This window comes from Neolamprologus brichardi, unplaced genomic scaffold, assembly GCF_056152115.1.
Source record: "Neolamprologus brichardi isolate AB-2024 unplaced genomic scaffold, ASM5615211v1 NODE_ptg000031l+_length_7269946_cov_1, whole genome shotgun sequence".
Classification (NCBI taxonomy): Eukaryota; Metazoa; Chordata; class Actinopteri; order Cichliformes; family Cichlidae; genus Neolamprologus; species Neolamprologus brichardi.
In genome coordinates this window covers 6,090,383-6,117,500 of record NW_028270136.1, presented here as the reverse complement: position 1 = coordinate 6,117,500, position 27,118 = coordinate 6,090,383, and the positions used below count along the sequence as shown (strand labels likewise).

The 27,118-nt window shown below is 39.9% G+C and overlaps 1 protein-coding gene and 1 long non-coding RNA gene across 4 annotated transcripts in view; one reads left to right on the top strand and one right to left on the bottom strand.

The window, feature by feature from the left end:
* rgs9a (regulator of G protein signaling 9a) overlaps positions 1–27,118 on the top strand; it is a 43,808-nt gene that overhangs the window by 6,709 nt on the left and 9,981 nt on the right. For all 3 annotated transcript variants that reach the window (XM_087837313.1, XM_087837312.1, XM_087837311.1), the window contains exons 3-11: positions 3,563–3,613; positions 4,107–4,213; positions 18,211–18,262; positions 19,177–19,235; positions 19,740–19,816; positions 20,732–20,813; positions 20,913–20,975; positions 23,647–23,676; positions 23,804–23,865. In XM_087837313.1, the coding sequence (XP_087693439.1) occupies positions 3,563–3,613; positions 4,107–4,213; positions 18,211–18,262; positions 19,177–19,235; positions 19,740–19,816; positions 20,732–20,813; positions 20,913–20,975; positions 23,647–23,676; positions 23,804–23,865 (583 nt within the window). The remainder of the gene's footprint in view (positions 1–3,562; positions 3,614–4,106; positions 4,214–18,210; positions 18,263–19,176; positions 19,236–19,739; positions 19,817–20,731; positions 20,814–20,912; positions 20,976–23,646; positions 23,677–23,803; positions 23,866–27,118) is intronic.
* LOC148094739 (uncharacterized) lies at positions 9,262–14,272 on the bottom strand. The gene is made up of 3 exons (XR_015718433.1): positions 14,168–14,272; positions 13,153–13,403; positions 9,262–9,458 (listed from the first exon to the last, which is right to left on the bottom strand). It is a non-coding gene; the product is annotated as an uncharacterized LOC148094739 (long non-coding RNA).

Sequence of the window (27,118 nt, the reverse complement as noted above, 5' to 3'; positions counted from 1 at the left end):
TAGTGGAAATGTGAGGAAAAGACAATTAATGGTAAGATGAGGTGAACAAGGAGGAAGGTAGAAGGTTCACTGCAGGTGAGCGTTCCTCTTCTCAGCTGCCTGTTTCAATGAAGTATGAGGGGAAAACACATCTGTTGCTGCAGGGACGGGAGTTTGAGACCAAATCCAAGATTCTGGCAGCCTTCTTAGCAAAATCCAGATGACCTGACATCTGCCGTGCCCTGGTAACATGAGCATGTATAGAAATTGGCATGTTCGCTTGGAAATTGCAGTAATGCATATGAGTGATATCCATGATAAAGATGCTTCCATTTACATGCTGACTAATCCAAGTGATGGACTGGTTTTTTCAGAGGCTTTAACACAGCAACTGCTATCATTTTGAGGCCTTTGTGGAAGTTGACACAAACAAAATTTGGACCAGCTCTACTTCCCGTTTGTGTTGGGCACGATGGGAACTTGTCAGGTGCATGCTATGAAAACATGAACAGAACGTGGATGACTTCTGACATATATTTTTTGAATACCTGCATTCACGCATTTATTTCTTTTCTTACTTCTGGACTGGATCAGCATTCCCCAAAATCTTCCTGAAAGCCTTCTGTTGATCCAAAAATTCCAGAGTAAAGATTGAGATTTATATATTTTGCAAACATATGTTAATAATCACTGTATGTGTTATAATGTCCATGCAAAGTTTGGTTCTGATTTTCCCATTCGTTGAGGAGATGATGGGGGAGGTTACATACATTATACTAAGGTAACTGCATGTCATTGACCTTTCCACTCTTGCCCATAGTTTATCTTTTGTCCTGTTCATTGGGTTGTTTTTGTGTGGTCGGTCTGAGCTCGTCGTCTTCACCTTACAGTGCACCTTGAGCTGACAGTTACTGTGAACTGGTGCTATGTATAAAAACAACCAAGTGAATAAAAACATATAATTCTGTAAATGGCATTAAATAAATGTTTCAAATTGATTTGAAATACCACAAACGTCACCAAAGTTTTAAGTAGAAAAAGAACAAATAATTCTCATAGTTTTGGTTCTTTCACTAAAGCCTACCTGTTATTTCTGAAGCTAAATGCTCCTGTTTATTGAACCTTCATACTTTGTCCTGTCCGATGTGCTAGACCACAAGGTGACAGTGCGTTTACCTCTCAGGTATTTAATCTGTACAGCCTCACTCGATTATTTAAAGCCTTGCTGCCTAAGCTGCTCGGCTAGTAGCTAAATAAAGCAGCCATGATTGGATGATATCTGTGCAGTGCTCTAAGAACCAAAGTGACTTTTTAATCTGGACTAAGGCCTGGAAGGGAAATTTGAGCAGCCATCCATTTGACCCAAGTATTCTGCCAGCACTTACAGTATATAAATGATGTGTTAGAACCAGAGGTATTCCATCAGGAGGGTGTAGGTGTTGGTAGCTGGCTGCTGTGTGGGCCCGGATCCAGCCCACACACTGTGCTTACACATGGCCCACATACCGCACTGAATGACGGCCTTTTAGTGGCCCACACATGGGTCAGCACAAGGCCAGCTGCTGGCCCTGTGCTGACCCAGAACAGTTTCAGCTCTAGCCCCAGATGTCAGCCTGATGTGAACCTTAATCAAGCCATGTAATAACAACATGTAGAGCAAAAGTAACATGACGAAACTCTGCTCAGACAGCGAATGGACTGATTCTTATAGCACTTTTCTACTCTCCCAGATTACTCAAAGTGCTCTATACAAAATGCCACATTCACCCAACCACACACTTTATCTAAACTGAGTGCTTCCTAACTACATTCATAGTGTTGATATGCAGACTGGAGGAGTCAGGGATCAAACCACTAACCTTCTGATCAGTAGGTGACCTGCTCTACCTCCTGAGCTACAGCCACCCGGTGGTAAACATGAGTAAACCCTCACTAGGTTTTGGATAAAGTGTACACTCACAAACCTGTCAAACCTGCATTTGAAACATTGGCTACCATAGCAGTATTGCCAGACCTGGCCCACATCTGGTTGACATTCACCCTGCCATGCCAGAAGTCATGGCAGGGTGAATGTCATGTCTGCTATGTGGGTATAGCAGCATAACTAAGGGAGGATTCAGGGTCACCTGGTCCAGCCCTAACTATATGCTTTAGCAAAAAGGAAAGTTTGAAGCCTAATCTTGAAAGTAGAGATAGTGTCTGTCTCCTGAATCCAAACTGGAAGCTGGTTCCACAGAAGAGGGGCCTGAAAACTGAAGGCTCTCCCTCCCATTCTACTTTTAAATACTCTAGGAACAACAAGTAGGCCTGCAGAGCGGGAGCGAAGTGCTCTAATAGGGTGATATGGTACTACAAGGTCATTAAGATAAGATGGGGCCTGATTATTTAAGACCTTGTATGTGAGGAGCAGGATTTTGAATTCTGGATTTAACAGGAAGCCAAAACAGGAGAAATCTGCTCTCTCTTTCTAGTCCCTGTCAGTACTCTTGCTGCAGCATTTTGGATTAACTGAAGGCTTTTCAGGGAGTTTTTAGGACTTCCTGATAATAATGAATTACAGTCGTCCAGCCTAGCCCGTGGTGAATAGCTGATTGAAGCATTAATTAATGGCAGGACTTCTTTGAGCAGTCTTGTAGGAATGGGGTCTAAAAGACACGTTGATGGTTTGGAGGAAGTAATTACTGAAGTTAACTCATACCAATAAGTAAGGTCTCTACCACAGCAACAGTAAACAGAATCAAACCCAGTGCTCTGCAGCACAGTGAGTTAGCAGGAAGACCTACCTTACACGAGGGTTAAATGATCCATAGATATTAGAAGCAAACCTTTTGAAACAATGAATAATAGTTGAAGTCAGCCTGGTAAAGATAAACAGAAGCTGCTTGTTGTACCACCGTGCTCCCCGCTGTGTAATCTATTACTGTAAATGTTATTAAGAAAGGATCAGACTAAAGAAGGGTTTCAGAGTTTACTGTTCTGTTTTTATGTGAGGATGTGCTGAGCAGGCTCACTGATAGTTTGAGAAATGCCTGATGCTCTCATACTAGATTAAACGGCTGAGCTGTCATTTCCAGCACCTGCATGCATGTTAAAATGACCTGCTATGAATATTATATCTGAGCCTATAAGGCTGTGTGCCAGCTTCTCAAATAAAATAAAACTGTATCTGGTTGGTATGACTCGGGGGTGATGATTCATTTAAACTAACATACGAATCATGCCGTGACCATGTCTCTGTAAGACATTATTAAAGGAATTTAACCCAATGTTTATAGTCCACATTTAACTGTTTTACACTTTGGAACAGCTGACGGTGCTATTTGGTTCTTTCTTTGTGAATTTCTATTCTTAAGTTGTTTTTATCTTCTGGTTTTTGCTGATAAAGCAAGAATCATGTCAGTATCTGCTTCTTTCTGAACAGGATCTCCAAATTAGCCTCCAGTGTGCTCGTGTTTCTGGCTTTCATTAAAATTATTAATCATTAATTTTGGTTTCCACTGACCAACAAATGACTCAACATAAACACAAAGACGTGTGATTCAGTGTTCTTGATTCTGATCAGTATATTTGTGTCTCCACACAGGTAATGACACAGTTGCTTGGATTAGCAACAAAATGAAGAGCACTACAGAAGGTACGATCTCTTTTTCTAAATGTACTGCAGCCCTGCACTTCCACACGTTAAATCACTGCACACACCATTTACCAGAGTTACTGTTTTTATTTCTTTTTGCCTTTTTGCTTTTACTTCAGTGTAGTTTCACTTAGTTTCCATTGTGAGTTTGCTCAAGTTAGTTTTTATTTTCTGAAAATGTTTTCTTTCAGCCAGTTTTAGTGTTTATTAATTATTAATGTATGGATTTGGAAAAATCAGTACAAGTTTGTTTGTTTGTTTGTTTAAAAAAACAAACAAAAGTAAAGAACGTTTTGAAAGCAGCGGACAAACAAAGTGGAGTTGGCCTGTATGTGAATGTGTCTGTCTCTGTGTGTTAGCCCTGCGACAGACTGTCACCCTGCCTCTCGCCCTATAATAGCTGGGATATTACCTCTATATTATGAATTTATATTTAAGAGAACACCAGCCAAATGTTGTTTGAACTGGTTTTATTTTCTTTCCTTTGTTCCAGAGGCTCAGGCCTTTGGCACCATGTTGGTAGCTTATGGTTACATCTACCCGCTGCAGAACCACAAGAAGCTGGTCATGTGCAACGACAGCAGCCTGTACCGTTTCCAGGTAAATGTTTGCTTCACCTTTGCTACATGTGCTAAGAGTCCGAGTCACACTGTCCCATCGTAAAGCATGTGAAGGAGTTTATATGGAATTTGTCAGAAGTTACACGTGAGAAAAAAACATAATCTGAGCAAATCATTTCATGCTGTGGGTGCAGGTGTTTATTAGCAATGACATTCGTTGTGCATAAATTCAACAACCTGTGAGCGTCAAACTCAGACGCAGTCCTGCTAACGTGTCTGTGCACATACAGGTTGGAAAGGGGATCAGTCCATCAACAAATGAATTAAATAAATACATCATTAAATAATGAATTAAATGTTTTATAAATTAATTAAAAGCCCATTTGTTTAATTTTTGGTTTAATTACTTAATTAAGTATTTAATGAATCATTTAATGATGTATTTATTGACTTCATGCTGGCACTCCTGGCCCTGCAGCTGTGTTCATAAATGTATTTTATCTGTCAGGTTGTGGGCTTAACGCTGATCGAGTCAAAATCATTGCTTTGGTCTGGTTGCTGTTCTTGTACCAACACAGCCTCCACACAATGGTTTGGACATGTGTGGACCCAAACGACACCTAACCTTTTGAAACACCCTGTTAGTCTGTCACCCAGACACTGTCAACATGTTTTAGCCAAGAATGTCCTGGTTTAATCTTCAAATATATGTGGATGGAGCGCAGAGGGAAGGCAAAGGACCAACAAGAGCTCAGCATCTCTGAACTCCTTCAAGACTGTTGGAAACCATTTCAGGAGACGACCTCATGAAGCTCATGGAGACACCGAGAGAGCAAAGCAGGAATCAAAGCAAAGGCTGTTTGGAAGGATCTGAAATATCAAACATGTTTGGAGTTATTTCACACGTTTTTGTTTACCACATAATTCCATGTGTTCATTCATAGTTTTCATGCCTTCAGTGAGAATCTACAATGCAAAGAGTCATGAAAATAAGGAAAAAACAAACTTTTGATTGGTAGTGTATGTAAAATAGTTTGCAGTCAACATGAATAAAGTTGGGTCCATGACGACAGTATATTACTGATGCTCATCAAGCCAACACAAAGACTTCGAGGCTGCTATTTTAACCATTTTCTGGAGAATTGATTGGTAGGCAATGATTTCATGTTAATCTCTGATCTGGATCCTGTAACCTGCTCCAGAGTAGGTTCGGTTTGCAGCGTAACCATGGTAATGTACTTTGGCAAGAAGGGTTCAGGGTTCTCACGTTGGCGAACCAGGGTTCACCTCGAAGTGTCCTGGATAAGTAAAGCTTCACAGGACAGGCCTCAGACTATATGAACTGCACAGGAAACTTTGAAGGATGTGCTAGCACTCACCACGCGCTGCATGATTATAACCATACACACAAACAACATAACAGGTGGAAGCACTTCCTGGACCTGATACCAGCTACTGCATGAAAACGTGATCCATGGTGCCACACGTCCTTCAGCAAAGGGAAACTGAAAACACCCATATAGACTGCTAAGAAACCCTTTAGGCCTGTGAACTGGATCCTCCAATCAGAGTACAGATTTGTCTGATGAGCAAGATGTTGAATCATCTGGAATTCCTTGATGTCTTCATGCCTTCAGATTTTTCCTTGTTTAGACCTGAGGGGACTTGGATCAGGGGTTGTCCTCTGGCTCCTCCAAGGAAACGTTTTCAGCCTGATACCAGGCAGAAAGCGTTCCCTCTGAGCCTGGAGGAAAAGGAAAGAAACACACACTACGAGTCAAAAGTTTTAAAACACCCCGATTTTTCAGTTTGTTATTGAAAGTTATGCAGTTTAGTGTCTCTTTGCATTCTTAAATGAAAGTGTAGTAAAAATAAAGAGTTAAAAAAGATGGAATCAGTTTATAGACCAAAATGTATTTTAAACTTTGACTCATCAAAGTCGCCTCCTTTGATATAACAGCTGATTACAGCCGTGGCTTCTTTCTGCAACAGAAATCTAATCTTCTCCCATATCTGGAGCAGAAGTTCCCATAAACGTGGACGTTGTAGCTGCTTTGCTTTCACTCTTCTGTCCAGTTCAAACCAGCTCGATGGGTTTAAGTCTGGAGGCTGTTGGTTGGTAATTTTTTATTTCAACATGTGAACGATATACAGGTACATTTAGAAAAGAAAATAAGAAAGAAAAAAATACAAAATACATACAAAAAAAATAGTTCTGATTAATTTACATGTTGAAAGGGAAGAAGTAAACACTTATTTGATCCCACCCTTTGCCATAAATTATCAGTTAATATTTAGTTGCTTCCTAACTGATATCATTTGTAATAAAAATAGTGAACAGATTTCTGATATACTATAATATCACATCATGAGTTTTTTTTTTAAATAGAGACAAAAACCCCTTAAATTATAACTTCCTTCTTTCAAAACAAACATACTCTGTATATTTCCTGGCAGTTCTTTATTTTTTGCTTTGAATAGAATTTGTGCTGTTTGGAATTTCACTAGATCGTCAATTTTCAATATTTCAGACTGTAAAAATAGTGAGTTTGTTCCTGTAAGCTGCACTGTGGATGATTCGAATTGCTTTCTTTTGAAGAGTAAAAAGTGAATGTAATGTGGTTTTATACACTGTAAAACCCAATAAGTTAATTTAACTCAAAACTTTTGGTGAAACTGATTACATAAAATATTTTAAGTAACTAAAACTTAAAAATAAAAGTTAAATAAACACACTTTATTTATTAGCTTTAGATAAATATTTTTAAGTACCATTGATAAATGTTTTTATGTTATATCCACATTTTTGGTTTAGTACTCTGTACTTGATATTTTGAGTTTCAAGTACAAATCTAGCTCAAGTAACTATTAGGAATTAATATTTAGTTTCAAAATGTTAACCATTTTAAGCTAATACAACTCAAAAATTTAAAATACAAATGCTTGTAATATCGAAATCTACTGTGTTTTGAATTTGATATTAAAAAAAAGTGCCCAAAATAATTACACTTGTAAAAACATAAGACAGAAAATATAAATTCAAGTTACAAATTTATTGAGTGTTACTTTAACACATAGCATTTCTAACAAAAAGCCCAAAGACATAAATCCACCACATTTTATAGGGAATAATGTCAGAAATGTCCAGTTTTGGCACAAGGTTACAATATTAGAAATAAAGAATTTCACAACATGTTTTAAGAGTATTCAGATTTGATTAACACATGAGTATGGCCTTTTATTTAAAAAAAAAAAACAAAAGGAAAAGAAAATCCTGCATTATTAGATGGGAAAACCAAATGAAAGTAATAGTATAGTATAGTGCAGCTAATACACTGAAATATAATTGGTAACCTTTTTAATATGCCAATACTGTGGTTATGCAAAATGCACATTTGTAGAGTGCAATCACAGTCTCAACAACAAAGCAATAAAACATTAAATAGAAAAATACTTCTTTAGAGACATAAAACAAAGTGTTATAAACCTCCTTAGCGCCTTATGTCAGTTATGAGCAGTTCAGGAGGAACGTTCCTTAAGTGACATTCAAGATCCCACCTAGAAGCCAGAAATGCAGTGAGATTGTCCTTCATTTTCTCTATGGATTTACAGTTATCTGACTAAAAACACAATCAAAATCAACTAAAACACAAGTGATGATGGGGGAAAAAAATAAAATAAAATCACCCCTTTTACTTTGGATGTGAATTTAAGATAATGAAGTATGAAACGGAGTCTGCAAAGATTTATTCATTCTATTCTCTTTTTAAAAAAAACTTATCCAGACTCGGAAACATGATAAACTGAATTACTTGCTTTAACAGGCACTTGAGGGCTGTGTAGGAATCCTGGACATTATTCTGTTGCCAAAAGATCATTTTTAAGACTCAGCACTTTGGGCTTCAACTTCCCACCCTCCAGACCCATCAAAACGTTCTGAATAAAGTCAAAAATGTTGGCCAAACATGTTGGGTAGCTTAGGTGCAGGGTGTAGGTCAGTCCAAATATTACTAGAAATGCATCAGCCAGGGTGTTGAAAACAATGATCATGTTACCCTCGACCAAAACTGCAGTCTTCTCAATGTTGCATCGCTGGAATTGGCTCTGATGAGGAGGAGTCCAAGTGGCACTTCACTAATACCTGGTCTATCAGAATGCATCATCTACAGAAAACAAAATTACTACATGTTAGTGCATTCCTATTTCTCTTAGTTTCATCTATACAAGTCACATTTCTGGATTATTACTAGCTCAGAAATCAATTGTTTGAACAACAAAAAAGCCACAACACACCAAAGATTTGAGAAAACAAACTGACACAAATAGTACTTTTAGTAAAGCAAAGTCATACCTCTTCGTAGCAATAACAACAGAAAGTCAATAGGAGTTATATATTTTTTTCCATTTGTACAGTGATGTATGGTTGGGCTAGGAACATTATAGAAGGTCTACACACATTAAAAACATGTAGTATTTCCATTATGTGACATGGACACTGTTGTAGACAGATCCAAGCATGGAGATGCTTCTCAAACTGTCAAAGTGTCATAATGTTTTGAGAAATCTAAACAAGGATGCTACTAAGATATTGTTCACAACTTTGTCCAAAACTTACATCCCACGTTTTGATGAAGGTAGAGGTGTCTTGGTACAAATAGGCAGGGAGGGCATGAAGCACACCAGCACGTTGGGCATGGATATCAGCTTGTTCCTACATCACAAGAAAAATTTTTATTTTAAATTATTGGCTAACCTAGTCAAGAATGGTAGTTAAAATTGAAAAATTGATCAAATTAAATAAAGCTCAAAAAACAAGACAAAAACCCACTAACTTGGAGATTATAGCTTCTGAAGAGCTGAGACAGGACATCAGACACGTTCCCTGTGCAAACAGCTTTCTTTCTGAATAAGCTCTGGAGCATGTTGGTCCAACACACCATAAAAGTGGTTCTTCAGGTGGAGGTTTGTAATCCTGTGCAATTCTGCACAGATCTGAACACACACGATAAATTTATGTTTACAAGTTTCAATTAGTTCAATTCAATTCAATTCAATTTTATTTATATAGCGCCAAATCACAACAAATGTCGCCTCAAGGCGCTTCATAGATACAGAGAAAAGCCCAACAATCATATGACCCCCTATGAGCAAGCACTTTGGCGACAGTGGGAAGGAAAAACTCCCTTTTAACAGGAAGAAACCTCCGGCAGAACCAGGCTCAGGGAGGGGCGGCCATCTGCTGCGACCGGTTGGGGTGAGAGAAGGAAGACAGGATAAAAGACATGCTGTGGAAGAGAGACAGAGATTAATAACAGATATGATTCAATACAGAGAGGTCTGTTAATACATAGTGAGTGAGAAAGGTGACTGGAAAGGAAAAACTCAATGCATCATGGGAATCCCCCGGCAGCCTACATCTATTGCAGCATAACTAAGGGAGGATTCAGGGTCACCTGGTCCAGCCCTAACTATATGCTTTAGCAAAAAGGAAAGTTTTAAGCCTAATCTTAAAAGTAGAGATAGTGTCTGTCTCCCGAATCCAGACTGGAAGCTGGTTCCACAGAAGAGGGGCCTGAAAACTGAAGGCTCTCCCTCCCATTCTACTTTTAAATACTCTAGGAACAACAAGTAGGCCTGCAGAGCGGGAGCGAAGTGCTCTAATAGGGTGATATGGTACTACAAGGTCATTAAGATAAGATGGGGCCTGATTATTTAAGACCTTGTATGTGAGGAGCAGGATTTTGAATTCAATTCTGGATTTAACAGGAAGCCAATGAAGGGAAGCCAAAACAGGAGAAATATGCTCTCTCTTTCTAGTCCCTGTCAGTACTCTTGCTGCAGCATTTTGGATTAACTGAAGGCTTTTCAGTGAGTTTTTTGGACATCCTGATAATAATGAATTGCAGTAGTCCAGCCTGGAAGTAATAAATGCATGAACTAGTTTTTCAGCGTCACTCTGAGACAGGATATTTCTAATTTTAGAGATGTTGCACAAATGGAAGAACGCAGTCTTACATATTTGTTTAATATGTGCGTTGAAGGACATATCCTGGTCAAAAATGACTCCAAGGTTCCTCACAGTGTTACTGGAGGCCAAGGTAATGCCATCCAGAGTAAGAATCTGGTTAGATACCATATTTCTAAGCTTTTCAGCGCCGAGTACAATGACCTCAGTTTTATCTGAGTTAAGAAGCAGAAAGTTAGTGGCCATCCAAGTCTTTATGTCTTTAAGACATTCCTGCAGTTTAACTAATTGGTGTGTGTTATCTGGCTTCATGGACAGATAGAGCTGGGTGTCATCTGCATAGCAGTGAAAATGTATGCTATGTCTTCTAATGATGCTGCCTAGGGGAAGCATGTATAATGTAAACAGAATTGGTCCTAGCACTGAACCCTGTGGAACTCCATAATTAACCTCAGTGTGTGAAGAGGACTCTCCATTTACATGCACAAATTGGAGTCTATTAGATAGATATGATACAAACCACTGCAGTGCAATACCTGTAATACCTACAGCATGTTCTAATCGCTCTAATAGGATATTATGGTCAACAGTATCGAATGCTGCACTAAGGTCTAGCAGGACAAGCACAGAGATGAGTCCACTGTCAGAGGCCATAAGAAGATCATTTGTAACCTTCACTAAAGCTGTTTCTGTGCTGTGATGAACTCTGAAACCTGACTGAAACTCTTCAAATAAACCATTCCTCTGCAGATGATCTGTTAGCTGTTTGACAACTACTCTTTCAAGGATTTTTGATATGAAAGGAAGGTTGGAGATTGGCCTATAATTAGCTAAGACTGCTGGGTCTAGAGATGGCTTTTTGAGTAAAGGTTTAACTGCAGCCACCTTGAAGGCCTGTGGTACATAGCCGATTATTAGAGATAGGTTGATCATATATAAGATCGAAGAATTAATCAATGGCAGGACTTCTTTGAGCAGTTTTGTAGGAATGGGGTCTAAAAGACACGTTGATGGTTTGGAGGAAGTAATTATTGAAGTTAACTCAGAAAGATCGATTGGAGAAAAAGAGTCTAACTTAACATCAATGGAACTAAGAGTAGCTGTAGATAATATTACATCTGTGGGATGATTATTGGTAATTTTTTCTCTAATGATAAAAATTTTATTTGTGAAGAAGTTCATGAAGTCATCACTAGTTAACGTTAAAGGGATGGTTGGCTCAAAAGAGCTCTGACTTTTTGTCAGCCTGGCTACAGTGCTGAAGAGAAACCTGGGGTTGTTCTTATTTTCTTCAATCAGTGATGAGTAGTAAGCTGTTCTGGCTTTGTGGAGGGCTTTCTTATAAAGCAACAAACTATTTCTCCAGGCTAAATGATGATCCTCTAAATTTGTGACACGCCATTTCCTCTCCAGATTACGAGCTATCTGCTTTAGGGTACGTGTTTGAGAATTATACCACGGGGTCAGGTACTTCTGATTAGAGACCTTAGTTTTCACTGGAGCTACAGTATCCAGAGTCGTACGTAGTGAGGAGGTGAAATTATTAACAAGATAATCGACCTCTGTTGGGGTAGCGTTCAGATAGCTGCTCTGCTCTGTGTTGGTACAGGGCATTGACGATGATAACAGTGGCTGGATTATATTCTTAAACTTAGTTACAGCGCTTTCAGAAAGACATCTACTTTGATAAAGTCCACTCTCCACTGCTGCGTAATCAATTATTGTAAATGTAAATGTTATCAAGAAATGATCAGACAGGAGAGGGTTTTCAGGAAACACTGTTAAATGTTCAGTTTCTATGCCATATGTTAAAACAAGATCTAGAGTGTGATTAAAGTGGTGGGTGGGTTCTTTTACATTTTGAGAGAAACCAATTGAGTCTAACAACAGATTAAATGCCATGTTGAGGCTGTCATTTTTAGCATCAACATGGATGTTAAAATCACCCACAATAATTATTTTATCTGAGCTCAGAACTAAATTAGATATAAAGTCTGAGAAATCAGACAGAAACTCTGTGTAAGGCCCAGGTGGACGATAGATGATAACAAGTAAGACTGGTTTCTGAGTTTCACAGCTGGGGTGGACAATGTTAAGCATCAGGCTTTCAAATGAATTAAAAGTCTGTCTTGGTCTTTCATTAATTAATAGACTGGTGTGAAAAATTGCTGCCACACCGCCCCCTCGACCTGTGCTTCGAGATTTCTGGTAGTTAGAATGACTCGGGGGTGTTGATTCATTTAAACTAACATAATCATCCTGCTGCAACCAGGTTTCTGTAAGGCAGAGTAAATCAATTTGTTGATCAATTATTAAGTCATGTACTAACAGAGACCTGGAGGAGAGAGACCTAATATTTAATAATCCACATTTCACTGTTTTACTCTTTGGTTCAGATGTGGATACTGTATTGTTCTTTCTTTGTAAATGTTTAAGTTGTTTGTTGCTGGTTTTTAGTTTGTTTTTTGTCTGTTTGGAAGCAGACACAGTCTCTATGGAGATGGGTTTTTGGGGGGGTAGCAGGAGGAGAGAAGCTGCAGAGAGGCGTGTAAGACTGCAACTCTGCTTCCTGGTCCCAACTCTGGATAGTCATGTTTTGAGGGGTTTAATAAATTTGTCGATATTTCTAGAAATGAGAGCTGCTCCATCCAAAGTGGGATGGATGCCGTCTCTCCTAACAAGACCAGGTTTCCTCCAGAAGGTTTGCCAATTATCTATGAAGCCCACATCATTTCTGGGACACCACTCAGACAGCCAGCAATTTAAGGAGAACATGTGGCTAAACATGTCACTCCTGGTCTGATTGGGGAGGGGACCAGAGAAAACTACAGAGTCCGACATTGTTTTGGCAAAGTTGCACACCGATTCAATATTGATTAGTCTAATTAGTCTATAAATCTTTGCAAAATACATCAAAATCCTTCCACTCCAAAGGCATAATTTGTTCAAACAGGCCAGATAACAGGAGTTGATATAAAATACATCTTGTTAGATACATCTATATACATTCTTACCTGGGACTGGGATTTCAGAGTAGGCCAGCAATCCAGGATCTGACCTACTGGTAGGTCATCATTGATGATCTCTTTGCATCGCAAGGCCAAAGTTGTGTGCATCAGCTTTGTAATCAGGATTCTTTTCACTTTTCTCGACTTCATCTACAATCTGTAGTCTTAGCTGGTCAAGGTAAACAGCATCTTCACCCCGGAAAATTTACTTCTGCCCTGGCATGGACATAACAGTAAAACACAGAAGACAAGACAGACTACACAGAGAACAGAAAAGACACATAACCAAGGAGACACAGATGAAAACATAACTAGCCCAGAACTCAACTAAACCTTAACTAATAATAACAACAATACAAGAACTTCACCTCATTTCAATATAACATAAGAAAGCAAAAATACAAAATAAACTCAAAATGCTGGGTCACAGACCCAGCCCCTGACAGAAAAAAAAACTAAGTCTTTCACTAATGAACACTGGGCATCAGAATAAAATAAAAGGAAAAAAATAACTGTCTGGTAAATATATTATTGATGGATTCACCCTTAAGCTAACCTAAAATAGACCAGGCACAACAATTTTACAGTTCAGAAGCTTCTACATTTCAACTTAGTATACATAACTATTTGCAATGTAAACCAAGTTCTACCGCCTAATTATGTAATGATTAATCACTGCTTTTGTAAGTATATCCTGTGCCTACAATTTTCCTGCCCCAGTTTTAATATGTACAACTCCAGAGAACGTAAGTTTCAAGTTCCACCAGTTAGCAAATGGGTTAGCCAAAGTCAATATCCATGTATGCGCTAAGTGTGAAGCAGCCTCTGCTGGGACTAATAATGTGTTATACTAAATATGAGCTTATTAGCATAATTCATGCAAAACACTTTGGGGCCAAGGCGACATGGATAAAACGATGCATGCATGTAATTCTTAAATGCCTACTAGAGTTGTACATTTATGACGATAAAAACCCATATTACAACGGAGAACTATAGTTTCAGAAAAAATAAAACTTACCACAAAAGCCCTCCTGAAGATGCTGTAAAGGCGGTAAATGCAGCTAGCCAAGTGCAGAGCGTTAGCTGTTCCAGTTCAAAAGTCCGTAACATACCATAGCACGTCCTCCTTTATCCAGCGTCAAAGGCAATGCCACAAAAAAAAAACCCTTCACAAATGTTTTTATTTCTGTTCGGATATTAACGTTCCACAAGTTTCTTTCGGAGTAATGAGCGGGCATTCGCACTCGAAGCGAGGAATCCAAGATGGTTGCCAGCACTTCATAAAGAAACAGGTGGCGCACGTAAGTACGTAGGCACGTAAGTGACGTCAGTGTTAAAACTCAAATTACTTAAGGGCAATGTCAGAAACTAATCAATATATTCAAGTACTGATAACTTGAAAAAACAAACTTGTTCAAACTACTCAAAAAAATAAAGGTGTATGAACTTATAACAGGTTTTTAAGTAGTTGGAACTCATTTCATTTATCGAACTATTACTATTCGGTCTTACAGTGTAGTTGTTGCCCCAGACCTCTGCACAATAGCTTAAGTATGGTGAAACCAGTGAACAGCAGAGAATATAAAGTGATGTTTGTCTAACACCTGCTTTGCCTTGTTTAGTACTGCAATGCTTTGTGATACTTTGGAATGAATATATCTTACATGAGCTCTCAGTTAAGTTTTTCATCTGTTATTACCCCCAGAAATTTATTTTCACTGACTCTCTATTTGAATCTTTGCATTTGTATTTAAACTATTTCCAAATAACACAAGTTTAGATTTATTCAAATTTAATGATAATTTGTTTTTATCGAGCCAGAATTTCACTTTATATCCTCCAATAAATTCTGCAGATCATCACCAGAGCAGATGATGTTTGTATCGTCAGCAAAGAGAACCATTTTTAATACTTTGGACACTTTACAGATGTCGTTAATGTTGAAGAATTTTGGACCCAAAACTGACCCACAAGCAATTTGCATACATAAGGAACAACCACCATTTAATTTCACAAACTGCTTCCTGTCACCTAAATAACTCCGGGCCCAATCTAAAGCGACCCCTCTGACACCATAACGTTCCAGTTTTCTTATTAATATATCCTGATCTATAGAGTCAAATGTCTTTGTCAAGTCTCTGAATAACCCAGCCACATGTTGCTTTTTGTCTGTGGTATTTCTGATGTAATCTATTGAATCTAATAGATGATGTTGATCTGCTTGATCTGAACCCGTACTGACTCTCAGTGAGTAGTTTATGTTTATCTGTAAATTTTTTCAGTCGGTTTTTAAACAGTTTTTCAAGAACTTTTGAGAATTGAGGTGGTAAAGAGACTGTGTTGGACACTCCAGGTTTTCAAGCTCACCATCTTGTTCTTTTTTCCTGAGGTAGTTCTGACATAGCTTGGATTTATGTTTTGGATGAACCGTTGACCAACTAGACACATACCAGAGGGTCCTGCATGGTGCTGCAGGATGCTGTGGTAGCTGTTTTGGTTCAGGGAGCCTCTCACTCTGTACAAGTCACCGACCCTGGATTCAGCAAACAGCCTCAGACCATCACACTTCCCCCTCCATGTTTGATCCTTTCACCTACTCGACGGCGAACAAAGATCCTGCATGATTTCAAATGTTGATCCATGAGTCCATAATACCTTCTTCCAGTCTTCAGCAGTCCAATGGTGGTGTTTCATGGCCCAGCCAGGCCTCTTTGTCCTGTTCTGAAGTCTGGCTTTCTTGCTGCAACTCATCCTGTCAAACCTGCAGCTTGAAGTTTTCTCTTCACAGCTGAAACTGAGACTTGCTCACTACGACCACTATGAAGCTGCTTGAAGCTGTTGTCCTGTGAGCCGCCATCACACAAGCTGTTAACTCTCAGAAACTTGTCCTCTGGTTCACTCGTGTCTTTGGGTCTGCAGACCTCTTCCTGTCACAGTTTGTTTCTAAGCCTTTGATGCTGAAGGAAACTGGACTCCCTGACACCTTGACTTTCTTTGCAGTTTCTCTGTAGGACAGACCGACATTTATAAGTGTTATGATGGTCTGTCTCTCTTCCATTGTTTTCCTTTGCTCACCATTTGTGCACCAACACACTACTTTCTGCAGTACAATACTGTTCAACTGATGCTCACGAGGGTATGGCACCACAGTGTGTTCCAACACTGCTTTTATGCAGACAGAGGGGGAAGTAATCCAGAAAAGTTGAAACACCTGTAGGAATTAGTAGCTGCAGCCTTCAAGACTTGATAAACCTCCACTGCTGCAGAACAGTTTTAAATTGTTAACTCGTTTTGTGTTCCCCTGAAAATGTATAATTCTGAAATGTACAGGTTTTTTCAGTTTTTGAAAAATAACATTTTAAAAAATCTCTGGCAGTTCATCCCTTACCTTTGTACCATTTCAAGCTGTTCATTGGACTTTTGACTTGAACTGCAATAAATAAATGGAAAAATTTGGATGTTCTAAAAGTTGTATATAAAGAAATCTCTTTTCATCAAATGCAGAGTAAAGATTCAATTCAATTCAATTCAATTCAATTCAATTCAATTCAATTCAATTTTATTTATATAGCGCCAAATCACAACAAAAGTCGCCTCAAGGCGCTTCATAGATACAGAGAAAAACCCAACAATTATATGACCCCCTATGAGCAGCACTTTGGCGACAGTGGGAAGGAAAAACTCCCTTTTAACAGGAAGAAACCTCCAGCAGAACCAGGCTCAGGGAGGGGCGGGGCCATCTGCTGTGATTGGTTGGGGTGAGAGAAGGAAGACAGGATAAAGACATGCTGTGGAAGAGAGACAGAGGTTAATAACAGATATGATTCAATACAGAGAGGTCTATTAACACATAGTGAGTGAGAAAGGTGACTGGAAAGGAAAAACTCAATGCATCATGGGAATCCCCGGCAGCCTACGTCTATTGCAGCATAACTAAGGGAGGATTCAGGGTCACCTGGTCCAGCCCTAACTATATGCTTTGTAAACTGTTTACAGCAATGTAAACTGCTGGTAAACTGTTTACCAGCATGTCTGTAAACATATATTCAGCCTCCCACTGGCGCTGAAAGGCTCTGCTTTCAGAATCAACTTGTCTCTCCACCATTGTGAGCGGCGAGCTTCACAATAACAGAAGTTTGACTTGATTGAAGCGGGAATGTACCTAGCGTTCGGCAAGGAGGCTGCAGTGCCGCATTATGGGATCTGTTGTCTGTCTGTTATTAGCGCCTCATATCGCCGGGCCATGCGTAACAGTAATAAAATAATAATAAAATATAAAATTATCTCGCGGCCGGATATAAATGTACGCCGGGCCGGATGTGGCCCGCGGGCCTTCAGTTTGACACATGTGGTAGAGCAGGTCTCTACTGATCAAAAGGTTGGTGGTTTGATTCCTGGATCCTCCCATCTGCATGCCAAATATCATTGGGCGAGAAACTAAACCAAGTCGCCCTGTGATGCATCCATTGGAGTGTCACTGTCAGAAAGTAAGAAAGCTTGTGTGAAGGAGGTATGTTGTAGCTCTCTTTTGTACTGTACTGGCTTCACTTTGATGGTGTGTGCAGATACATGTGTTTGCTGCAGGCATGTTTACATGTCTCTATCTTAGTTATCACTTCTAGATCCTTGAGCTCACACCATCCTTTCCCGATTCTCGTTATGAGTTTTTGTTTTTAAGTCCTGAAACGTTTCATCCTTTTCTACAACAGACTGATGGGACAGCGGTGCAGAGACTTGCCTCCAGCATTAAAGTGATCCACAGTTAGTGGGAAGCAGACACGTGTGTGATGACACACACATTGTTGTGCGACTGGGAATAAACTCCTGTGAAATGATTTGCTTGCACTATGTTTTTATGACATAAAATAATTGTGTGCTGGCCATGTCTCTGTGTGTGGGCTGTTTTAAACAATTCATTAAACAAACCAAAGAATGTGCGTACAGTTAAAGGGAAGGACACGAGCTTTCTTTAGACTGTTGCTGTAATTTAGTTGTTTCAGTAACATTTTAAATAAACATTGAAAGCAGACATATAACTGGTTTCATTTTCAATATTTTCAGACTCCTTACTTCTGGCCAACACAGAGATGGGTCCCAGACGACTCTGATTATGGTGGGTATCCTGTGATATGAACTTAGCTGCACTTTGTTTCTACAGGAACCTGCAGGCGGGACCTCAATCACCACATATTAAACATTTACAGTGGGATGCAAAAGTTTGGGCAGCCTTGTTAATAGTCATTATTTTCCTGTATAAATCGTTGGTTGTTACAATAAAAAATGCCAGTTAAATATATCATATAGGAGACGCACACAGTGATGTTTGGGAAGTGAAATGAAGTTTATTGGATTTAAAGTAATAATAAATAAATACAGAGAACGACTGGTAGGAGTATTAATGATATAACTCACTTAAACTAACAATAAAACTTGACTGTCTGTTTTTAGGTAAATATATTTAGGTTGAATTAATTGACAAAAGTTTTGTATTTAAATTTTCTCCACAAAGATAAGTAAAAACGTTCTCGCCTGATCTACTCAGAAACAAATCCTGATGTTTTTCAAAGGGAGCGGAGCTTTGAAAAAGCCTCCCACGATGCACTCAGCAAACAGCGTCAATATAAATAATAAATAAGAAGCTGAAAGCTGGTCCACAAAGGCAGCCCAGGAGAAACAAGCCTGTGTTGAGTCCGTGTGCCAACATCAGTGGTTGTCTGCAGCATGGAAACACTGGGCTAATTTTATCACATCGTAGGATCGAATCATTTGAAATCATTCATGTTAAAGCTGCTAATGAACCACTTTGCTTCCTTTAATATAGTAACAGTATAAAGCAGTAACCTGGAGGACATTGAAACAACTATGAAATTAACAGGATTTATATTAAACAAACACATTTAAACCAGTAAATTATAAAGAAAATAATGTTGTTCATAAAAAGACTGGTTTTATTGTAGCTAATAATCTGATGAATAAAAGTTACTTTTTGTGTTTTGACTGTGTTTTTATTTGGTTTTGTGTTTTTAGCCATTTACCTGGCAAAGCGGAACATCCGGAAGAAGGGCGCGTTGGAACCATATGAGCAGGTATGACAATGTGTCTGCTTTTACATGTGCACGAGTAGCACGATCATTACTCCATTATTAACTGGAATACATTAAGTCTACTGGTCTTCGACTCAATGAGGCTTCTCAGATTTAAGCTGAAGATTTAAGTTGAAGGCTGATGTCACAGATACTGACACAAACCAACATGCAATTTTGGTTCTTCTTGTTTTACTGTTTTTCTATTTGAAGCAGCAGGAATGAAATGGTGATGAAGTGTTCATTCATAAGACAATTAACTTTTCAAACGTCACCAGGCCTCATAGCTTCTGCCTCGGTTGTGCCACACTTTTACTCTGTGGGCGCTCTTTCTGCCTTTTTGATGCTCGCCTCCTCTTCACCTTTCTGTTTCTCTGGCGTCTCACCGATCAGAGGCTCTTTCATCTCCTGGTTATAACGAATGCAGTCAGCAGTGCTGATTAAACTCTTAAACTAAAAGGGATTTTCACCTTGCTGCTCCACGCTGTGTGTTTGTGTTTCAAACAGGCACATTACAATCACCTGCATGAATGGCTGAACCACAAATGGGATTTCATTGTGATGCAAGCAACTGAACAGTATAAGTAAGTGACACTATCACAGCTTGTAATAGATGTAAAAACGTTTGATTTTTGGATACTAAAGCAATGGAACTGCTTTAAAGGGACACGATTGGTGAGTTATATTTAGGAAACTGAAGCCCTCATTCTTGTTCACTTTTGGTATTTATGATCTCACCTTTTCAGCCGTTTCCTCTTTAAAATATTTTTATTTTTATTTTTATCTCTGAAGAAGTAAAATTTTCTTCCTTTAAATGCAAGTTTGACACAATCAATCTTGACCTTAAACGGTAGTGGGACGAGGGCATCAGCTTACCTGGCTGTTAAACTGTTGGATAGAGACAGACAGTGGGAGGGAGAGGAGGACGGACACACCTGGATCAGGCACTGTGACAAACTGCTTCCTGACAGTAATAAGCAGCTGTTGCTACACAAACAGATGCCTTCTTGTTGGCTAGATTTCAAAGCTCCACCTACAGCTGCTTTCTTCCTTCTACGTCAGACGGTTTGATTCGTTTAGGTTGAGGGAAACGTAGCTCGACCTGCCTGTTCTTTTTCATCACAGTTCCACGGAGAACTTCATCGATGGTTCTGCGTAACAAACCATTTTTGGGGTCAGGTTAAGCAACAGCCATGATGCAAAGTACAAAGTAATATGGGCTTTGGTTTGCCACAGACATGTGACGGCACCGTATTTTCCAACTTCCTGCATAGATCTCAGAAGTGCTGCACATGCCGCGTGCACTATAATCCCCGCTGCCACCACAGATTGGTTTTTGAGACGATTTCTTAAAGTGCAGTTTGCTGCAGCGTGGTCACTAATGTACAGTGATTGGTCCTGATGCTGTGACGGGTCTTGTAGGCACTTCTGTTGTTTGGTTTTAGGTTTTCAGATGATTTCCTCTTAATACCCCACTTACCTGCTTGTACATGTGTCAGGGCTGGCAAAGAGAGGAAGAAGCCAGATCGCGTGGTGTTTGACTGCCAGGAGAGGGCGTACTGGGTGGTGAACAGGCCTCCGGTCAGTCTTTCAAACTCTGTGCTGTCTACATGTTTTAATCTCATTTATTATCGTGATCTGTAATTGTATTTATCTTGAATGTGCGTTCTGTGTGTCCAGCGTTATGCTCACAGTGCCATGGACTGTGGTCCAGAGAGGCTCATTGACCCAAACACAGATGAGGTGAAAGGTCAGTAAACATAGAAACCCACAAACAGGTATGGAGCCACGACGGTTACATGATTACATGAACTTAAAATCCTTTTTCTGGAGACTCAGTCTAACCTTACAGAGCACTGTGTGAGTGAAAAATGGTTTGTAAATACCATTTAAATACCATGATATTGTAAATACTCTAAATACTGTAAATACCATTTAAATACCATGATACTGTAAATACTGTAAATACTGTAAATACCATTTAAATACCAGGATACTGTAAATACTGTAAATACTGTAAATACCATTTAAATACCAGGATACTGTAAATACTGTAAATACCATTTAAATACCAGGATACTGTAAATACTGTAAATACTGTAAATACCATTTAAATACCATGATACTGTAAATACTCTAAATACTGTAAATACCATTTAAATACCATGATACTGTAAATACTGTAAATACTGTAAATACCATTTAAATACCAGGATACTGTAAATACTGTAAATACTGTAAATACCATTTAAATACCAGGATACTGTAAATACTCTAAATACTGTAAATACCATTTAAATACCATGATACTGTAAATACTCTAAATACTGTAAATACCATTTAAATACCACGATACTGTAAATACTCTAAATACTGTAAATACTATTTAAATACCAGGATACTGTAAATACTCTAAATACTGTAAATACTATTTAAATACCACGATACTGTAAATACTGTAAATACTGTAAATACCATTTAAATACCAGGATACTGTAAATACTCTAAATACTGTAAATACCATTTAAATACCAGGATACTGTAAATACTCTAAATACTGTAAATACTATTTAAATACCACGATACTGTAAATACTGTAAATACTGTAAATACCATTTAAATACCACGATACTGTAAATACTGTAAATACTGTAAATACCATTTAAATACCATGATACTGTAAATACTCTAAATACTGTAAATACCATTTAAATACCATGATACTGTAAATACTCTAAATACTGTAAATACCATTTAAATACCATGATACTGTAAATACTCTAAATACCATTTAAATACCATGATACTGTAAATACTCTAAATAGAATTTAAATACAATGATACTGTAAATACTGTAAATACTGTAAATACCATTTAAATACCATGATACTGTAAATACTGTAAATACTGTAAATACCATTTAAATACCATGATACTGTAAATACTGTAAATACAATTTAAATACCATGATACTGTAAATACTGTAAATACTGTAAATACCCATTTCCACATCACTTTTCAGATTTTAATTATATTTCCAAATTTACAAAAAGCTGTTTCTGTTTACATGTTTACATTGGTAGTTTTGTGATGGCAGTAGAGCTTCAGTTGGAGTTTTGATTGGATGCTCAACCTTCTATATCTGCATTTATTTTAAATATTAAAGGAAATACTGTATTTTACAGGATGAAGATATTCAGAAAACGTATTTATTGCATTCCCCTTTCTTCTGTTTTCCTCTAACACAGATCTCTTTTCTCACATGAAGATGAAAGAGTAATGCAGAAAGGTTTATGTGTGTCTACACAGTGGGGTGATTAAGTTTTCACAGGGTCATTTCTGGGGTGGATTTACTGCCACACTCATTCCTAGAAAGGCTGGTAACTGTCGAGAAAGTTCTCCACCTGTGGAGACATAATCTTTATGTCTTTTTTGCATGTTTGTCACACTTCAATGTGTCAGATCATCAAACAAATCTGAATATTAAACAAAGATAACACGAGCAAACACAAAGTGCAGTTTTGTTCTCAGAGAGAAAATAAACACAGATCCAGAATTTAGTAAATGAAGAACACAAGAATCTTCACAGAAGTCAAAACACGGCTTCATAGTAGTGAAACCTTGTAATGGGCACAGAAGCAGGAGGGTAACGAGACAACTACAAAAAAGAGACCAATAAACCGATGGATCAAACTCCATGGTGATGAAGAAAAGACGTGCAAACCAGAAATAACTTTGCTTAAGTAGCCAGACTTTATATCCCCACTGTGTGACGTTATAGTGTTGTGGTAAGTGGTCATTGTACTAATGAGCAAAACCAAATTGGCTGCCCAGCCCACTGGCGACCTGTCCAGGCTGTACTCTGCCTTTCATCCCATGGCAGCTGGGATGGGCTCCAGCACTGCAGAGGACCTGAATTAGATACATGGAATAAAATGGATGGATGGAAATGGGCTATCTGATGAACCTTGAGGATGGTTTGATGGTACAGGGTTCCACTGTTACCTCACACCATGCGGGTTCTGGTATCAAACCTCCAAATTTGCTGGGGCATCAATTTGGCCAAAGGCATGTTTGATGAAATAATGAGTCTGAATTGTTTATAGGTGTGAATGTTAGAGTTTGTGGTTGTCTGTCTCTGTCTTAGAAAACTTATTCAATTCTAGCATTGGGAAAAAGCACTGATATTGATATTTGGCTGCAATTGTCAAAAAGCTTTGCAAAGTTAAGTAATCATTTACCCCAGAGGAACCATTTCTGCTTCAGCAGACCTGAGCTGTAGATCTAGACCCGTAGCATCAAAACGTCTTTCTGTATTTAATCATACTTGTTAAGCTTATCACATAACGAGTACTACTGCACCAAAAAAAATGCTTCCATGAAAATTTTTCATTTTATAATTATTTTCTTTCAGAAAACCCCTTTTGATATCTATAGACGCAAGGTAAGTCTTGCTATTGAAAAATTAAAAGTATGCATGCATAAATACACAGCTTTAGCTGTACATAGGTACAAAGGTACTTTAGAAATGGAAATAATCCAAATAACAATTCTGTGTGTGTTTTTTCTAGAACATGTTCTATCAACAAGCTATCATGAGGTCCAAGGTCAAATCTAGCGTCTCCCTGGGAGCGTAAGTTTCTTTCTGGTACCAAGACACAGATTAACCCAGCAGATGGCCCCGCCGCTCCCTAAGCCTGGTTCTGCTGGAGGTTTCTTCCTGTTAAAAGGGAGTTTTTCCTTCCCACTGTCACCAAAGTGCTGCTCATAGGGGTCATCTGATTGTTGTGGTTTCTTTGTGCTATCAGCTGATCTTTACCTTACAATATAAAGCACCTTGAGGCGACTGTTGTTGTGATTTGGCGCTGTGTAAATTAACTGAATTGAACTGAACGTTGGTTCTACTTGTTCGTTGGGTTTTAAAAACTGGGATATATCGACAAAGAGTGATTCAGAAAACCCCTATGAGAAGACCATCGAGGGAACAGTTCACTCTGCCTGGGATAGAGTTACCAGGGCCCCGGCCTGGAGCCAGGCCTGGCCCTGGAGGGTGCCCGAGGGCGAGCGTCTGGTGGCTGGGCCATAGTCCATGTGGCCCGGCCGGGCACGGCCCTAAAAAGGAGGCACCGTAGGGGTCGATTGCATTGTGAGCAGGGCAGCAGCCAGGAGTGGAGGCCCTGGCGGACCGATCCCCAGCTACCAAGACTGGTAATTGGGACATGGAATGTCACCTGTCTGGTGGGGAAGGAACCTGAGTTAGTGCATGAGGTTGAGAGGTACCAGCTAGATATAGTCAGGCTAACCTCAATGCACGGCTTGAGCTCTGAACCCAGTCTCCTGGAGAGGGGCTGGAGTCTGGAGTTGCCCCTGGCGAGAGGCGGTGGGATGGACTGGGTATCCTGGTATCCCCTCAGCTTGCTGCCTGTATGTTGAGGTTTCCCCCAGTGGATGAGAGGGTTTGTTCCCTGTGCCTTCGGGTCGGGGAACGGGTCCTGACCACCATCTGCACTTATGTGCCGAGTGGTGGTTTAGAGTACCCAGCCTTCTTGGAGTTCCTGGGTGGGGTTCCGGAGCTCCTCCTGGGGTCTCTGTTTTCCTACTGGGAGACTTCAATGCTCACGTGGGCAATGACAGCGAGACCTGGAGGGGCGTGATTGGGAGGGACGGCCTCCCTGATCTGAACCCGAGTGGTGCTTTGTTATTGGACTTCTGTGCAAACCACAGTTTGGCCATAACGAACACCATGTTCGAACATAAGAGCTTCCATAAGTACACGTGGCACCAGGATGATCTAGGCCGTAGGTCGATGATCAATTTTGTAATCGTATCACCAGACCTGCGACCATATGTTCTGGACACTCGGGTAAAGAGAGGGGCTGAGCTGTCAACTGATCACCATCTGGTGGTGAGTTGGATAAGGTGGCGGGGGAGGACGCTGGACAGACGTGGCATGCCTAAACGCACAATGAGGGTGCGCTGGGAACGCCGCGCAGCGGCCCCAGTCCGCACTGGAACAGTTCGTAGCCGAGTGTGAAGCCGCGGGAATGAGAATCAGCACCTCCAATTCTGAGGTCATGATCCTCAGCCGGAAAACGGTGGAGTGCCCACTCTGGGTCATGGACGAGTTTGTGCCCCAAGTGGAGGAGTTTAAGTATCTCGGGGTCTTGTTCACGAGTGATGGCAGAAGGGAGCCGGAAATCAGCAGACCGGTCAAATCTACGTCCCTAGCCTCACCCATGATCACGAGCTGTGTGTAGTGACCGAAAGAACGAGATCGTGGATACAAGCGGCAGAAATGAGCTTCCTCTGAAGGGTGGCTGGCCTCTCCCTTAGAGATAGGGTGAGAAGTTCAGCCATCTGGGAGGGGCTCAGAGTAGAGCCGCTGCTGCTCCACATCGAAAGGAGCCAGCTGAGGTGGTTCGGGCATCTGACAAGGATGCCTCCTGGGTGAGGTGTTCCAGGCATGTCCCACCGGGAGGAGGCCCCGGGGCAGACCCAGCTGTAAGTAAGCTATTAAGACTCGACTGTACGCTGTGTTTGTGTTTTCCTCTGAAACAATAAGTTCTGTTGGAGCAGCCTTTCAACGCCTCTCTCTGTCTCTGCTAGCAAAGTTGACCCAGACAACAAAGTAAAGCTAGTTTTCGGCTACGAGCCCGACATGAACCCACCATATTAGCCAGAGGTCCCTTTACTACGGTTTGGAGCCGCTGACCTGTTTTATATACGCGAGGAATAGTTTTCTATACGAGATCGCTGCAAAAAGTGCAGCCTTACCTAATGTCCACCTACTGTTACTCATTTATATTAAGATTTAAACATCTAGTTGGTGTTGGTATGGAGAGTAACCTAAATGACACAGCAATAGTACATTCATGTAGTTGTAAAAAGCATGATAATATATTAAGTAATCCAAAGTATTCAGAATACGTTACTCTCATTGAGTAATGTAATGGAATCTGTAGTGGAATACATTTTAAAAGTAACCTTCCCAACACTGGATACACATTGGGTTTTGTCCCAGTGGCCAAGAAGGCTTCCAGGTACCAAGCAGTTTTTAGCGACATAGGGCCCTGTTCTTAGCTTGCTGGTAGTGTCAGCTGCCCCCTGCCTCTCGTTCTCTGGGGCTCTTGCCCACAACTCTTTTTGGTTGTTAAGAGACGCCTCATGATGCTGTCAGAAGTGTGGAAGTGATTTAGGTTTCTCCAGTCAGACCAAGCACAGATAAACCAGTTTGCAACATATGCCGCAGAGAGTTTCTGACAGTGTGTCTTTGATATTGTCTCTTATTGAGAAGTTGATACAGTATCTGTCTGTGGTGATGTTACATCAGCCCTAAGGCCACGAGTACTGTCTGAATTTTAAAGCCCAAATTTATGGTCATCAGTATTTTTCCCCTCAATAAAATGATGTCATCATTTTATTGCCCAGCACTACATACAAGTGCTGGAAATGCACTTCCTGCAGAGTTCCTGGGCTCTCCATCAGAGATGTGGAGACACGCTTGGTCATACAGTACAGCAGGGGTCCAGAGTTGTTAAAGGAGTCAGTTGAGGCCACCCAGGTGCCTCATAGGTGAAGGGTTTCCAACTTCCAACTTTCTCTGTGTGCCCTCCTGCAGAAACAGAGGAGGTTCAGTCTCCTCAGGGCGTTTTATGTTGTAATATAGACCCTACAATAATACGGCAGAGAAACCCCAACCATCATATGACCCCCCATGAGAGAGGTCTGGGCTCTTCTGCCTGGACTGCTGCCCCTTAGACCCTCACTAAGATAAGCTGTGGACACCACATGGATGCACGGAGACTCGACCTCACTATGAGACATTTGAAAAATCATTAGAAGGAACAGTTGCAAAAGTTCAAGATACAACTGGGAAATTCAGGTCG